The 17,013-nt window shown below is 39.0% G+C and overlaps 3 protein-coding genes and 1 long non-coding RNA gene across 6 annotated transcripts; 3 read left to right on the top strand and 1 right to left on the bottom strand.

Moving 5' to 3' along the window:
• The first annotated feature begins 1,073 nt into the window (after positions 1-1,073).
• On the top strand, positions 1,074-7,847 carry LOC147849524 (uncharacterized). 2 transcript variants are annotated; one of them, XM_087337445.1, is made up of 14 exons: positions 1,074-1,176; positions 1,352-1,501; positions 2,016-2,093; positions 2,171-2,281; positions 2,398-2,484; positions 2,577-2,695; positions 4,035-4,136; positions 4,227-4,343; positions 4,421-4,486; positions 4,678-4,744; positions 4,896-4,949; positions 5,030-5,116; positions 7,227-7,262; positions 7,346-7,847. In XM_087337445.1, the coding sequence occupies exons 1-14, from the start codon at positions 1,123-1,125 to the stop codon at positions 7,436-7,438; spliced, it is 1,221 nt and encodes a 406-aa protein (XP_087193571.1). In that variant the 5' UTR covers positions 1,074-1,122; the 3' UTR covers positions 7,439-7,847. The 2 variants fall into 2 exon arrangements, with proteins under 2 accessions (XP_087193571.1, XP_087193573.1); XM_087337447.1 differs by lacking the exon at positions 7,227-7,262.
• LOC147849525 (uncharacterized) lies at positions 2,702-3,359 on the top strand. Its single transcript, XR_015531775.1, has 2 exons — positions 2,702-2,987; positions 3,069-3,359. It is a non-coding gene; the product is annotated as an uncharacterized LOC147849525 (long non-coding RNA).
• A 1,949-nt stretch (positions 7,848-9,796) lies between the features above and the next one.
• LOC147849523 (uncharacterized) lies at positions 9,797-10,476 on the top strand. The gene is made up of 2 exons (XM_087337448.1): positions 9,797-10,136; positions 10,217-10,476. The coding sequence occupies exons 1-2, from the start codon at positions 9,837-9,839 to the stop codon at positions 10,316-10,318; spliced, it is 402 nt and encodes a 133-aa protein (XP_087193574.1). The 5' UTR covers positions 9,797-9,836; the 3' UTR covers positions 10,319-10,476.
• A 2,916-nt stretch (positions 10,477-13,392) lies between these two features.
• On the bottom strand, positions 13,393-16,104 carry LOC147849522 (F-box family protein). Of its 2 annotated transcripts, XM_087337444.1 has the most exons (3): positions 16,074-16,104; positions 15,979-16,026; positions 13,393-15,869 (listed from the first exon to the last, which is right to left on the bottom strand). In XM_087337444.1, the coding sequence occupies exon 3, from the start codon at positions 15,747-15,749 to the stop codon at positions 13,674-13,676; it is 2,076 nt and encodes a 691-aa protein (XP_087193570.1). In that variant the 5' UTR covers positions 15,750-15,869; positions 15,979-16,026; positions 16,074-16,104; the 3' UTR covers positions 13,393-13,673. The 2 variants fall into 2 exon arrangements, with proteins under 2 accessions (XP_087193570.1, XP_087193569.1); XM_087337443.1 differs by lacking the exons at positions 15,979-16,026; positions 16,074-16,104 and having other exon boundaries at positions 13,393-14,535; positions 14,572-15,825.
• Between the last annotated feature and the right edge of the window lie 909 nt (positions 16,105-17,013).

Here is a 17,013-nt window from a genome sequence, read left to right as displayed (position 1 = left end):
AACACATCCTTCCTCATACAAGCTAGGAACAAGGTTAGCAAACAATCCAATATTGTTTATCAATAATCTCAATTATCATCATCAATTTCACGAGAAGAGGCTTCGAACAATGCATTGTTGAGGTTAATATGTGACGGGGGACAAGAAATAAGACACCATAATATTGTTGTAGAGATTTATGGTATCGAATCATGTGAATGATGAAAGTGGAGGTTGTCGCTATGGATGTCTATTGCCAATTATGGTGATGAGTTCTAGACACACAAATCTCATTAAGAGATGGATAAGGGAGTAATAGTCCGATTTATATATAAAAATTTGATCATAAATTATGTTGTTATGGTATGATTATTGCACTGGAAGATTACTACAATATAGCGTTGGATGTGACTATGAGCAATAAAAGCTATTTCGTGATGGGAAATAGGTAAATTTTTTTGAAGGGGCTTGGGTGTGTGTGTGTGTAGGAGGAAGTGAAAAAGACGCCACACAACCGACAACATTCCCTTTCCCTTTCTCTTTCCCTTCCCCCCAAAAGCCAAAACAAATGATTTGATATTTTTCGGGGAAAAACAATATCGTTCCATACCATACCGTACTGTATCATACCATACCATACCATCTTCTTCTTCTAGTTCGTACATCCTCCTCCCCTTTTTGTTTGTTATTGGGCAAATGAGTGGGAACCATTCTGTTTGTAAGGGTCCTGTTGTCACCCGCCCGCCCGCCCATAGACACTCATTCTCCCAAAGAAGATAGAGAATATGTATTCACGAAAAACCCAAAAAACGATTGATATGGCTGCACATTCATACATTACTATTTACATACATACACACACACACACACATACATACATACATACATACACACACACACACACATACATACATACATACATACATACATACATACATACATACATATGTACATACATACATACATACATACATACCGAACAGTAAGTAACCATCAATCATTCTCATCTTCTCCCCTCCAACCTTTTCTTCCTCTGTATGTATGTATTCTCTTCTTTAATACATATAATCTTCTCTCTCTCTCTCTCTCTCTACTGTATATAACATTGTTGCTATCTTCATCCTTGTATCCCACTCGACTCTGATGAATATCCCTTCCAGATCATTCTTATCCTCGCCATCGTTGCAGCCTGACCTTGTAAGTCTATCTCTCTCTTCATAAAAAAATGATGAATTCAGATGAAATGGACATTTAACAACTCATCGATCACTATAGTTGCACCAAATCGTTTTCTCTTTCAACATTATACACGAGCTACTTTTCCCTAATACGTACGTCTCTCTCTTTGTGTGTGTGTCGTCTGGTTAATCAGGTGGTGGATCAAGTGGAAGCTACTGCATTTCATAGGGATCACCATGGAAAATGGCTGAAACTATGGTGGCTCAAGTCCATGCCATTTCGAAGTCTTGTTATTTTATTGTCGCTTTTAGTTGTCACTGTGATATTTGAGCGTTATAGTACGGTGAGCACACATCACTCTCATGATATGTTATGGAATTTGCATTTCATATTAATCAAATATAGCCAGGACATAGGATTATGCAACTGGGATTGGGGGTCCCCGTGCCTCAACCATTATGTTACTGCAATGGTGATTACAATGATGGTTAGGAGGGGTTTACTGGTGTAGGGTAACCGTTAGATATATCGATATGCTCAGTTACAACAATGATAATTATGATACATGGCTAGAATGGGTGTTTGGGCCTAGGATAACCATCGAGATATAATTAATAGCCCAGCAATCAAACGATACAAACTAGGAGCTACTCTATATTGAGAAGAAGGGTAAGCAATAATATCGATTGTTGGGAGTTCAATCTCATCTATTTTTCTGTTGATCTTACATATTACTGCTCAGTGAGGGCAAATTTGACCACCCATGGGAATGGAATCAAGGTTTTACCCTATGTGAAAAAACACTCTCAATGCATTACAATAAAGAGTTTTGATGTTTTTTGCTTGACTAACTGCAGGAAGGTGCTCGATGGAGCTTCTCTAGCTTGTTTAGGCCTCCGAGATTTATAAGTCATTCAGTTAGGAGTTCTTGTGAGGTGATTTTACTATCCTAGGTTGATGCGTTACTCCCTGTTTCTGTTACAATCCCTAAAGGCCTTCATGTACGATGTAGACAAGCAACCCTGGATATAAACCGGAGGGTATTGGTGGGTTACCTAGAGGTATTGTTGAGGAGACTTCTGATTTATTTTTCCGGGCATTGGGAGCGAATCCGATTGCCGAGGTATATTCCCTTTAATACTCTTTTATTCCTTCTATAATATACATCCATCTTGACTGTTATGAGCAGATCTCTCCAGTTTATTTAATGCATTATGCTCAAATTGTATGAATGTACAGGATCAACAAAGGCCAACATCTCAAAGTTTGTTGGCAATGCCTGTTGGAATCAAGCAGAAAGAATTTGTCTCCAAAATTATTGAAAAGGTATGTTCCTTCTGTTGACTTTGAAAGTCTTCTTTTATGCGGTTGGTTTTTTTGCTATTGATCTTCTTCATTTTTTTAAAAATCTTTTTTAGTTTCCAGCTGAAAATTTCACAATAATGTTGTTCCATTATGATGGAATTGTTGATGAGTGGAATACATTCCCTTGGAGCAGCCGGGCAATTCATGTTGTTGCTGTAAACCAAACAAAATGGTTTGATTTCCAACCTTTCCTTGCTTAGATGCCTGTTTGCAGAACAGTGTCCATTTAAGATAGAGAGCTTTTCTCAATATTTTTGCCTGTGCATAATTTTTATGCAAAATGAAGACGCAATATGTTAGTTTTTAGTTTTGGATCAAATATTGTGCATTGTCACAGAGTGTTGAACCATCCAAAGCTCATGAAAGATGTTGGCTTAAGCTTAGATATTGTAGTTGGTTCCATTGAGAGGCACTGTCCTTGGAAACATGGAGAAGCTGATAGAAACTGTTATATAAGTCTTCTGGTATGTCTTCTTCTCCCTAGCAATCACTAGCAAGCTGAGAAGCAACGTTTTACTCTTTATAGACCCTGAACTGTACTACAGGTTAAAAGTCACATTGGAATGCTGATTCCCAGCAAAGAAATCCACTGACTACATTACAACCTGAAACACACACTCAGTGGTCACACTGATTGCTAGACATGTTGCCAAGAGGTTGCTATGGAGAATTGAAAATCTTAATCTATGGAACATAACCATGTACATCCAAATATTGCCAAACAGTCCACATTGGGAGTGTATGAAGAACCATATCAGAACAATCAAAATATGATTGGCTTATATGTTCGTCTAGTTTTCTATATGTTGTACATTGCCGTGAATTTTCACTGCTTACTGGAAAGTTCGGTCGACATACGGAAATAGTTTCATATATACAAAGAATATGTTTTTCTGCAAAATAAAACAGTTTAGAACTTGGAATGCTGATTTCTTTTATTGCATTTAGTGGAGGATAAAGCCACGGACCTTGTTTGACTAATGGGTTTTACAGCACTGAATTTCAAAACCATTAGACTGGCTGAGGATCCTTAAATGTAGCCCAAGATCTGAAGCCAATGGAAAGTATTTCATACCTGGAAATTAATTTTGCCTCAAATCCATAATGGAGCAAGAATAGTAAAACATTGTCGACAAGGTGGGGAGGCTACATGTTTACAATCACTATACTTAGCCTTGATCCTTTAGCCTTCAGAGCGTAAGAACCAACATTAAGCCTATATACTTATTCCACTACATGCTTTCCTAACTTGGTTTTTATTTTCATAAATAATGGCTATTATTGGTGGTGCTGCTGTTTTGAATAATCTGTGCCAAGTTACATGAAAAAATTAAGATTACTCTAGAACTACAAATCAATCTTCTTACACAATGCAGATTATTTTATTAATTAGGAATTAATCTAATTAGTAACGTATTTCCTAAATTGAATGGGGTAACTTGTAATATCTATATTACACAAGTAAGGAAAGCAACCCCAGTTCATTCATTACTCTCAAATGTCATGTCCAGGTGGTTTGCCAAAAGATTTTTGCATCCAGATATAGTAGTTGACTATAAATATATTTTTGTCTGGGATGAAGATATTGGTGTGGAAAATTTCCATGCAAGCAAGTAAGAAATAAAGGTCACTAACTTCACTTGTCTCGTTGGAATTTGATAATTTCTAAAACTCTAATCCAAAATCAAGAGATAAATTTTCAGGTATTTAGATATTGTGGAGAATGAAGGTCTAGAGATATCACAACCCGCATTAGATCCTCAGTTATCAGAAGTGCACCATCAAATAACAATTCGAAAACCCAAAGGCAAGGTTCATAGGTACATATTCAATGGAACCTCTGTCATGATTTGTCTGTGTTAGTTTCTAGTTATCTATTGTTTTCTGCTTGTTACAGGAGGATTTATAAATTTAAAGGAAGCGGATTGTGCTTTGATAACAGCACTCAGCCGCCTTGCACAGGGTATGTGTTTGGTCAATGATTTTCAAGAACTGAAGGAAAAATGAATTCATTGCAAAGCAGGATAATTTCTTACTCGTTATAAATGTGTGCACTTCTTGTTTCAATGTGTTACTTATTATAAAGGCATTGACATCTTGTTTTTAGTTATTTATACATACATAAGACATCTGTAATGAAGTTTGCCATTGTAGATGGGTAGAAATGATGGTCCCAGTCTTCTCCCGGGCTGCTTGGCGCTGTACATGGTACATGATTCAGGTTAGGAGATTGCTCTGATGTTCTTACCCTATTGAGATGAGACGAAACCGTTGTACCTTCCAAATTCCAATGAAGTTTATATGGTTTTTGAAAGTAAAGTTAAAAAAAAATCTCTAATAGAAAACTAAAAGTGAAGGATTTTAAAATGCAGAATGATTTTGTACATGCATGGGGACTTGACAAGAACTTAGGATATTGTGTACAGGTGTTGTATCTTATGATATATTCGTTTTTTCTGTTTTTGTTAAACCACTTAGCAACTTATTTGTGTGCATCCTATTACAGGGAGATCGTACCAGAAGAGTGGGAGTTGTTGATGATCAATATGTTGTGCACTATGGCATACCCTCTTTAGGAGGACTTTTTAACAGGGTAATGTATATTTCTGAAGAGAAGACAAAAAACTTGTGGGTCAAATAGTGTTGTCCCAACAGCCATTATGACTTCTTTGCTTGGGTGGAAAACGGAAATGAATAGGAAGCTACTTTTACTCTTGGTAGAGAGCTATCATCCTCTATAAAAATCCCTCCTTTGATTCTACGGTGTTCTTTTCTATGCAAAATCCTGTCTATGTCAAGTCGGAACTTCCAGCTATCTGTTTGGAGTTAATGGGATGCTGTACAGATTTGGTCAATGAGTGAGGTTGAGATGATGATATGCTACCATCCTCAGGAGGCCGCAGCATGACCTATGTACTAGACTTAAAATGAGCATTATAAGAGTTTCCTCTGTTTGTGCAGAGGTTGTAGCCATATGTGGCTCGTGCATTTTCTTAAGGAGCACCTATTGTTAAATAGAGAACATAGGTGGGGCTGAGGGTGGGTGTGTCCCAACTTATAGAAGTCATGTAAGGCTGGTACATTGGGTAGTTGATGATGGGAAGCATTGTTGAATCTCCATTGGAGTGTGAAGTGGTCCTCATTCACATTCTCCTTATTGGGGCCAAATATGCAGATGTAGTTTGTATGAACATGCCTCTCCATGCATTATTTTCAATTTCAAGGTCATGGCTACAACTGCTGCCTGTCTCGCTTTAAATGGCGCCAGGATGATGATATCTTGTTAGGTGCCTCCCATCATTTCCTTGGTGATGTCTTGACATGTTAGGTGTATGTGATGTAAAAGTATTGCAATTTGATATTCTTGGTATCATCATTCCATTAGGAAATTTGTGTATCTGCAAGGAAAAATTTGATGTCAGTCATGCAATATCACCGGGAAGGCCTTCTATGAAGGCCCTACCAAACATGTGTACAAGGATAGGGGCAACTGTGCTTACTGCATGAATGAGTTATTTGCCTTGTAACCTGTGTAGTCAGAAATCGTCCACGTTGAGGGCACCAGATGGCCTTCTCAACTTTGTGAGGTGAAAAAGGTGGTGGTATAGGGTGAGACTCTAATGGTTGGTGGTATTATTCAAACTTTTTGCATAGGAATGCCATAGTTGTGGATCCTTGATTGGCGTTGGGGTTCAAGGTTCTCTGATATGTTGCCAAGCCATTGCTCGTGAAAAGGTGGTAGAAATCCCAATGTGTGTGTCTACTAAGCTTGCCTTTTCTGGCATGTAAGGTTTCCATTTGCTCACTTAAGTGGGAAGTAACATATTTTGATCCCTTAGGAGGGAAGTAACATAACACAATGAATAAGACTCGTTGTGTCTCTGAGAGCTCAAACTGAATCTGCATTTATCTACCCTCTGCATCACTTCCATTATCTCTATGCGTGTCTGTCTGTAAGGCTTGTTGGAAGGGGATCACGATTCCTGTTGACCCTTGTAATGTACTTTGTCTTGTGGTTTGCCTGTATGCAAACTCCCATGGAAAGTCCTTCACTGACGTAGATCTTTCTCTGGGCTTTGGTGGATCTCTGTAATGAGGAGCATGTCTTGTCCTGCCATGACCTCTTCCATTCTTCACAGGTATGTCCGAAGTGCTTTATTGCAATGTGTAGTGTGTCGCTGATTCTATTGAGTTATAGTGCGCGAATCTTGGTAAACAGCCTTCTTATCTTCCTTGAGTGCTTGTATGATTGGCGGCATACGTTTTTTTTATATGGTTGATTTGCATCATAATCAGGCTGTCATCAAGGAAGATGGGATGCTCATCCAATCCCAGCAATATGAATCATTTTTTTAAAGAAACAATGAAAGATATATTTATGTCTACTAGAGGCTTCAATTGGCCTATGAAAGAAATCATGATTACGGGTATGGGTGAATTCAAGTTATCCATGCCAAAACAAAATAAAAACTGGAAATCTTCAAAAGATCCAGGAAAATGATCTTAATGCATGAGGTGGCTATATAATTGGTAATGATTCTTTGAGATAGTTTTGCAAGTATGAAGTGCCTAACAACCATGTATGAGAGTTGTAAGTGATTGAACATTGGATGGGAGAACCAAGGGGGATCTGAGTGCGGGGGTGCATCAATTGACTCAAAGAAGATGAATGGTTGCTCAGATTTTATCTCATGTATTTCCAGGATTCAAATAGTTCCGATCCTGATGATCGAGGAGCGGTATGAGGAAGTTTATAGTTTTACTTTGAATGAAAATGGTTTCACTTAGATAATTGGATGATAAAGTTTGACTGCCGTTACAGGTCCGAAAGCGTTCTTCTGTGGAGCAGGAACTCTTTAAGAGGAGATGGGATGCTGCAGCCAATCAAGATAAGTGCTGGATTGATCCTTACTAGAATCAGAACTGAGGACATACAAATACACACACACCCATCCCTCATTTCATATGCCTCTTTTGCATCAACAACATGCTAACATCACAAGAAGCAAAAGGGTTATTAAAACTGCACTCAATCTCATATATATAATATCCATACAACACAAATTTAAATGCTGACAATATATTAATCCGGAAAGTGTAAGATAGACACATCCATTAAATTGTGAAGCTGTAAATGTAAATGTCGAACAATTCACGTGTCCTCATCTCACGTGTCAAGAAATGCTGAACTTGAGCCAACTCATGGAGGGGATTATGAATTGAGCATTATGATGAAGTCATCAACAAAAGTCCTAGCAATTTCTCATCCCCGAAAATTTCATGGTAGCAATTGCCAATTTTTGCGTTTGTTTTGCTTAGGGCAATTTGTTGCGTTGCTGAAGGGTTCAACACCTTCCCACAACACTCTCTTGACATCTACATTTGGATTTTGTAATACTTTTGTTGATATCCTCCATTTTACCACAAAAAGTACATTAATTGGGCATGATGAATGCTAATATGCAATAATGACCTTAAAAATTTCGAGAGAACAATTTAAGTTTTCATGTCTATTATTGAGAGAGAATTGATTCAATAGCTTGCAAAGTAAACATGCAGAAGATAGTTGTAGTTGCAAAATAAATGAAAACATTGTTGTTAGTGGTACTTTTTTTATTATAAAAGATTTTCTTCAATAGTATTAAGAACAAAGCGCTTGAAGGCTACATCTTGAACCTAGCTACCAAGGAGGTTACAACTTTTCTTATACAATGCTGTAAAATACAAGGATATTTACATTTGTTGATATTCAAGAAAGAGTCCATGGAAGTCGATATTGCCATTGAGGCTCTTGAGTTGACATTGTAAACAGGGGCACCTTTTTCCATAAGTGAAGAAGCTTTTTCCTTTTCTTGTTCACAGTATTTGGGGAACCTTGCATATTGTCATACTGGCCACGGACTACTGCCAGCAAGTTCTCTCGTATCTCAAATAGTACATCTGAGAGATGAATGTCTACCCCATCATAAAGTCGATTACATCGATATTTCCATAATGCCCATAATGTTATTGTGGTCACAGTTGTTAGTGGTACTTTTGAAATTCTATCATCAATTAATTTAATATTCAAATTATGTATATGTTCAGAAGAAGATGCACAGGGTTAGAATATATGCCAATGGGAATCAACTAACATTAAAATGTGTGCACTACTTGCATTGTTCATTTTATACAATCTCATGTCGAGCTCTATGGTTGTGTTGTTCTTTTATTCTTGGAGACAAGGTCAATCTTCCAAAGTTCCTAACTATAGTTATGACCTAGTACAACAATCATAGTTTCCATTCAATTATGAACGAATGGAGTTTATTTACATGGAGATAATGATAAAAGATGATGGGTGGCTTCTAAAGGAATTTATTTATACTTGTCTTCCATGTGATATGTGACACATCTCAACCAATCGAGAAAAATATATATAGTGAAGCCTTTCAACTCCAATAGAGTTTGCTTGCCCATGGTAATGCATGAGCCGTTTGGCATGCAATGGTTTCATAAGGTTGAACAAAAATCACTCTTTTAGTGCAATGATAGAAGGGTTACAAGGCCTATAAATCGAACATGGATAAAATTTGGGCTTAGTGATGCAGGGGTGTAAGTACTGCTCATAGTTCTCCTGAGACCTTGAGAGGACAAGGTAAGTCTCTCACCCTTTGAGGGGTCATGGATATTGGTGAATGTGTTGAGCCAAATCTCGCAAAATGGCTTTTAGGCGTTACCACGACGAAACAAAAGCTATCCCACACTCTTCTATTAATATGTTGTGAAGGACAGGTTGATCTAACAAGGCAAGAGGAGGTTTATTTTTCTTTCTTTCATGAAGTAAGGAGGCTAGCTAGCGCTTGAAAATAAACCATGGCCTATTTATTTTATTATTGCACAAGACACATTAGCCATATGAAGAGATAGTTTCCTACATGACTAGTCTTGTGTTATTTTCCAATCAAGGTACTAATTGTATCAACAACTCACTAGTTTGTATTATTGTATTGATGGACAATGGGCATCACAAAAAAAACCCATGATCTATGATTGTAATGCAATTAATAATCCACATAATTCAATGGAATTATGACAATGAAGACCTTCGAGATGATCGATTATGCTTACAATCCCAACCTCGCCCCAAGGAAAAAAGATTTGGGCAAGTGACCAAAGATGGGTGGCACTAAACTTTTTGGTTGGCCTTAGACGGTAGAGAGAAATAAGTAAGTTAGTTGGTCCATCTTTGATCATGTCTCTGCCAAACGCCCAAAACTCCAAGCCAATTGAATCCTACAGCAAACAAAATCCACAAAAGCTGCACTGAAGCGATGGCGTGGTCCGAGATGAAGAAGACGAAGGATGATGATGCAGCAGAAAAACAGCAGCCCACGGCCATGGTTGTGAAGATGAAGGCCATGGATGCAGATGCAGCAGGAGCAGGAGCAGGAGAGTTGATAACACCTAGAAGCAGGAAGGAGGAGGGGAAGGAATGGGGCTCGGGTAGTGGTGATCGGCCCACGCGTGTGAGTGTTGTTCGGATGCCTCGTTCTCGACCCACCAGCGATCCATCTCTCTCCCTCCATGTGGATGACATAGACGACCACCAGTCCTCTCGAAACCTCTGGCAGGTTTGTGACTCTTGGCATCTCTAACCATGTTGTTGCTTCCCCTCTTTGAAAAAAGTCGGTAATTCTGGTTTCTGATGCAGGTATATGCCCTCGGCGCTTTCATGGTGGGTCGATGGCTATGGGGTCGCTGGAGGGAAAGGCGAGCAGGTAGAAGTGTGGGCGATGATAATGAAGATGGATAGCACCTGTATCGCCCCACCCAAAAAATATCTAGAATCAAATATTTAGATCAGTCACGTAGTGAGTGAGATATCATTGTATTGCCCTGCATCATCAGGGTCTTGGTGTTACATGTACTGAGCGGTGGTAATTTGCGGATAACTTTACATGTTTTTTTATTTATGTATGTCAACAATATATGTTGTTCTGATAGTCCCATCTTCCACAATTGCAAAGTCTCTCCACATACATACATGTTAATGTGTGTTTAATGCAACATTGGATTTATCTGTGAAATGTGTCCAAATAACTTGATTGTTTTTCCTTATTTCTATGGGCAATGCAGACTTTTAACAGCTCCAGGTTTTAGGCGTAATGGACCGCTTATCAAAACCCTGGCTTATTAGCTAGCATGCATGTAAGATGGTTATGTGAACATTGCATTAATCAGCTGCAGATCAAATATCTATATGCGTCATCAGTGTATCCTTGTAAAGAAACTGCTAATGCTTCAACATTGCCTCCATTTTCCTGGAGTTAAGACATATAACATAGATAAAGTTATGGGAGACCAAGATTCTCAGGGTACACTGTCATTAAGGGAATTGTGTTTCATAAGCCCCCTTAACATCTGTTTGGAGCTGAATCTGCATTTGATGCAATTCTATAATCCAAAGTGATGTCTTGTTCCTTGACAAACACAAAATCATTGGCACATTGAAAATCTAATCTTCTTATGCGGCCTTTACTCTACCTAGATTTGTGATGATTGAGTTGGTGGTGAAAGGATGTCTCCCTAGAAAGTAAAAGGTACAGTCTATGGTCAATCTCAGGTACTATATCAGATGAAAAGTTGATCTCTCCCTGGAGCTCTTTTGAGATGATGACTCCAATATGATCTTTGGTTGAGTTTCGAGTGGTTGGTTGCTACGGGCACCCTAGTATGCATTGTTTGAGTATAGCTTTAGCTTTTATAATGGATTGGGGAGTCATGATAGGGGAACCAAGCAAATCATATGCTAAAGCTGTGCTTTGGGAAGATTATCCTTACATATAAAAGATGAAACCACTGGAACATGAACCTATGGGAGGATGCTTTGATTATACCATAGAAAAATGACTGGAAATTTTCAGGATATGATTATTTGTAATCATACATTTTCTTTAAGAAGTGTGATAAATAAGCTATATGATCTGGTTTACATATGTGCTTCAAGTTGTTAATGAAGCTAAATAGTTGATGATTAATGAAGCGAGATAGTTAATTATTAATAAAGCTAAATCGTGTAGGAGAGAAGTTCCTTAGAGAAACAGAGGATTAGGTAGTCATTGATCAGACATCCTTGGTAAAGTTAAGCCCACTGTGGAGACATTCATAAACAGCTCTACAATCATTCTTAGAGGAAGGATATGGAGTTTTCATAGATCAGTTACATCCATTATTTATTTAATTGCTTCGTCCCCGATTTGTCCTGGTTCTGAGGACTCTGATTCTGGCTTCTTCCCCGGTTATGGTCGTCTCTAATTCCTTGATTGGTCTAGTTCGTTTGTTAGTTGCCCAACACATACAATCCAAGATTGACGTTTCTGGGTTTCTATGGATTTGCTTACACCAAATTTCCTGGAAGTAAAATTTTCCCAACTTTATAAGAAAATGGTCTCTTGATTAGGGTTAACCTTCAGGAAAGGAATTCACAAATAACAGTTTCCTTATGGAGAAACAAATGTGAATTTTGAGCGAATGGATGTGTTGGCTTAGTTTACCCTTCATCGTGCGATGACTCATGAGACAAAGAGAGACTTTTTTGTCAATTGACATGTAACTAATACAAGCATATCCACTATTACTTGGCTTAGCATGTGAAGCATAGCTTAGAAGTTCACTCAGTCTTTGTCTTAAAAATAGCTATCTTGACATTTGTAAAGCGAGCTTGTTGAAAATTGTCATTTTGGCCGTAAAATCAAGACATGGATAAAATTTCAAAAAATCTTCAATTGTCCAATTCTGCTTTTTATACATTTTAATCAAGATGAAGACATCAACTCATGTCCTCTATGTAGTGTGAACATTGGTACGAGAAATTTTGTCAATATCTCATGCAGTCCAAGATGCTTGGGTAATGATATTCTTGAACTCCTTTTGTCCTTGTTAAATAAATATGCGCATAGTCCATATCTTCTTAATACATGTAAATTTTCACTTATCAAAACTTAGAAAGATCTTGGATTATCATGGCAATGCTTGATGAACAAAAATATAAAGTTGTTTGATCTTAAAAATGTGTCAATACCATAACACATTTTAAGCGGGATGGATTAGCAGCAATACATCAAAAATCTAGATTGATTGATGTGCTTGTAGATTAAATATTTTTATTGGCAAATATCTTGATCTATAACAGCCTTAACATGCAAAACGGATTATGGATCCAGAAACTTAATAGACAACAGTTTTAGACATAATCTAGCATAGCAAAATCCACTTGTTCCCCAAACTAACAAAACAACAAACAAAGAAGAAACTAAAATTTTATCGAGTCAGATGAAAAGCCTTCTGAAGCTGGACTTTCCACTTCCTCCTCAACATCATCATCACCTTCTTTGCTGAAGCTGCTGCTAAGAATCATGAACTTTTTTTAGATGCATTTTTGCCACACCAACAGGCCACAACATATTTAGGGCCAAAAGCCAAACGCATCTGGTTTAAGATGGACGTTATAATCAATATGTAACATCTTCCAAACTCTCTTTTCAAGCTCTCTTTTCTTTGTTCACTCTTAAATGTCTCCAGTCCGTGGATCTTGTAAGTGTGTGGTATGCTCCATGTTCCTTGACATCATTGGTACTATAGTACATTGATTACTCGATTGTTTCTAGGTATGCCTTACTATCCTGCCCTAACCAAGGATTTTAGCACAAATCTTGCTACTTCTTACGGACGGTTTCATGATGTCAAAAGGTCCTTGGAATAGATTGATAGAGAAAATCTGAAAACTAAACGGCAAGCACCAACTTCTTCATTGCATGTCTTCAGAGGATCAAGCTCATCTCAGCAGAAACAAAAACAAATGTTCCCATCTTACCAGCTACAGAAGGATAAGTGAAAAACAGAATCTTTTAATTTAGCAGTTTACATTAAAACACTGCAGAAATGAGGTTTGCTAAAATGAGCCAGTTGAGATACAAGAATGTGCGGATAGCCGCGTGATATATAAGGCTTTTCTTTACTTATACATTCTGCAATACCAGACTGAAGGAATTCCCCCAAATAAACATCCACAAAAACATCCATTCTTTATAGATGGAGGGAAAGAGAGACAGTTGTGTCCCTTAAGCTGAACAAGGATAGGCTGTGTTACAAGAAAGAGAGCTTATTCTTTACACAGGAGGCATTTCAGCTTTACCTCTGTTACCAAAACCACAAAACCCGGCATACACATTGGCAAGGGACTTTATAAGATAAGCATAGTTGGCAATTGGACCAAGTGCTGCTACCCTATCCCCTTTCTCAAGCAAGGTTTGCAAGTCTAACCTCTGTAGTACTAAGACATTCTGTGCTTCTCGCCATACAAATGCTAGCGATCCTTTACTCATAACAAAAAGATCGCCGGGTTTGGAGCTAGGGTAGCGAAAGCCATAGCCACTCGCAATGCCTTCTCCCTCGAATGCCTGCACAATGTCAACAGGTGTATCGTCTCTATCAGTATGCCATGGAAAAGCTTGTGAAGAGGGTTCATCAACATTGGCAGTAAACATAGGGGAGCCATTAGGGTGCGAGACATAGTGCGTGCCTTCCAAAATCTTGGTTGCTGTTAAGAAGCGACCCTCCTGTGTCTCATCATAAGATAACAGCAGAAAATACAATGCCTTTCCTTGCTTATCCTCGGAGGGTTTTTCTGGTGGCCATCCAAAGGTTCCACCCCACAACCCAGCAAGTTCTCTGCCTTTTAGAGGCATCTGTTCAGGCATCTTATAGATAGCAAATCGATTTTCCGGCATCAGTGGCCATGCCTGATAGGTCTTCAAGTCCCAGTGCCTAGCATGCAAGCGTAGGGCAACACTGTCTCCTTGCTTTGCAAATTGTTGCAGAAAAAGAACACGTTTCAATCCCGAGTTCCCCTTACAATTGGTGGGGTTACCCACTTCATCGTTCTTACCCATTCTGATGATCTGCTTCATCTTCTCCCTTATGATCTTTGCTAGCTGAAGTTTTTGGGGAACCTCAGGTCGTGCACCGTTTCTGCGAGCATCTGCACTAATTTCTAAGGATGAAGACGAAGACGCAGGTGCAGTCTCTGTTGCTCTTCCTTTATTTTTCTGGTTATCACCATGGGGTTTCGTGCTCAGCAAGCCACTGGTATAGTCAGCAGGATTGCACATTTTGTCGAGGAGATAGTTTGAATTGATGCCATTATAATGGGTTATGGTTGGTGGGCGCCTACTGTGAGGATCACCCGAGTTGTACATCCGGAGAAGGAGCGACCTTCTCTCGTCCAATTCAACAGCCTCTTTCTGAATCGTCTCTTGCATAGGGAGATAATCGATGTTCTCTGCTCTTCTTACTCTGCCCCTTGCCTTCGGAAACATTGGTTCCACAAAAGGCTGTGGAATCTTGAGGCGGACATGCTTCGCAATGGCGTCGAGCATCTTCTTCCTATCTGCAAAATGAAGGCGTTGAAAAGAAACAGGGCCAAAGGGTTCTTTGTCTTTAGTGAGATTACAACCATGTCTGGCCAGCATCCTAAAATCATCAAAAGTCAACGAAGCATCCATGTCATCTGTGTCACCCATGACATCACAAATGTTACCATCCGAAGAAGACGAAGACGAAGAAGATAATGATGATGATGATGAAGAAGAAGGCGAACCGGCAAGGCGGGATCGAGGCTCGGCTTCTAGCAGGAGAACATTGGAACCTTCCTTGGCTCCGTTGAAACAGCCAGGGTAGCAACAATCTCTCTCACCCTCCCGCCCATGTAAGAAGAAGGCAAGGGATCCATCAGCAGCGCCCATGATTTCGAAGACAGGCGCCCAGAGGAGACCGGAGTCGATGCCAGTGGGACCTAGTTCTTGGGGTATGATACGGCATCCCACAACAGAGAGGTGGCCCCATGTGACGAAGACAAGGTTGCCAGGCTCAGGGTTTTGATGAACCCAAATGCCCAGCAGCGGCCGAACAGAGAGGATGAACCGAAAGATCGACTTGTAAGAGCGTACGATGAGCCACCAGGAGGCAAGGTCTATGCAATTGGAAGAGGAAGCATGGTGCTGTCCGCTGCTGGGCTGGAGCGCAGACTTGCAATGAGGCAGCCATAACTTGTCAGATGTGCAGATGTTGTGAAGCTTCTTGCAGGTGAAGCCGAGGTTGCAGAGGTCTCTGGGGGATAGGGAGGCAGAGAGATATGCCAAAACGTCCTCTGGAAGGTCGAGTAAGGAGGAGAACACAGAAGCCATGTAATCTAATCTATCTGCTCTTCCTGTTCTCCTCTCGATGGATGGATGGATGGATGGATGGATGGAATGGATGGATGGATCCAGGTCAATATGACAGACAGCAGCCAAAATGGATTGGATCAATCGATGGAATGGATGGATGGATCCAGGTCAATATATAACAGACAGCAGCCAAAATGGATTGGATTAATCCAGGTCAATATGACAGACAGCAGCCAAAATGGATGGATGGATGGATGGAGTTCCTCTTTCTCCTCTTCTGATCGAAATGGCGGGGGTACACAGAAAGAAGAGAGAGAGAGAGAAAGAGAGAGAGAGAGAGAGAGAGAGAGAGAGAGAGAGGGAGGAACTAGTCGTGGTGGTGTGTGTGTATGTATGTATGTATAATGTATGGATGTATGCGTGTGTGTACGTATGTAGCCTGTAGGTATGTATGTTAATGTATGTATGTGTATGTATGTATGTTAAATGTATGTATTTGTGTATGTATGTATGTTAATGTATGTATGTGTATGTATGTATGTTAAATGTATGTATGTATGTGTATGTATGTATGTTAAATGTATGTATGTATGTATGTTAATGTATGTATGTTAAATGTATGTATGTATGTATTTATGTGTGTGTGTATGTATGTATGTTATGTATGTGGCCGAATAACGTTTATGTTTAGGCAATGGTCTTTCTCCTATGCAAAAACTATTGTTAAATGAAATGTCTTCTTCTGTCTCCATCTCTTGATCATACATTTCAAGGTTGATCTACATTCTAACATGTCTTCTTTGCCTTTTAACGGAAAGTGCTAATGTTCTCATTGATTGTGCACAAACTCACGAACTCAGCTTGTGAAAAGAAACCATAACCTTAATTAACATTGCAATGCACTACCTTCACTACTATTCCATCATCTTTATGTATTTCGTTTATTGAAAAATCCAACAAGGTAAGTGCAATACTTTTGTGTGTGGGGACATCCAAAGTTGTTTGTATGATATATAAAAGGCAACGGTTGTACATCTTGGTTTACTAGGTTACATATTGTTATTGTGTTAAATTGCAACATACAAGCGTGCTATAAATGTTCTTTGTCATATGACGTTTGTTGAATTAGCTTTATCTTCAAAAAGTCATTTGAACCATGTTCCTAAAAGCAAACTTGCAATGTGAACACGCTCCTTTTCCTTGTCGAATTTTCTTTAAAAGGTGAATCATATGGCATCCTACATTCTCAAGAGGCCCTTGAGTACTATTATTAATATCCTTT

The sequence above is a fragment of the Azolla caroliniana genome, unplaced genomic scaffold (assembly GCF_043228905.1).
Source record: "Azolla caroliniana isolate FFs.n. ecotype wild unplaced genomic scaffold, voAzoCaro1.0.p SCAF_36, whole genome shotgun sequence".
NCBI classification, from domain to species: domain Eukaryota; kingdom Viridiplantae; phylum Streptophyta; class Polypodiopsida; order Salviniales; family Salviniaceae; genus Azolla; species Azolla caroliniana.
Note: the sequence above shows the minus strand (reverse complement) of the source record. Positions and strands in the feature narration are given on the sequence as shown.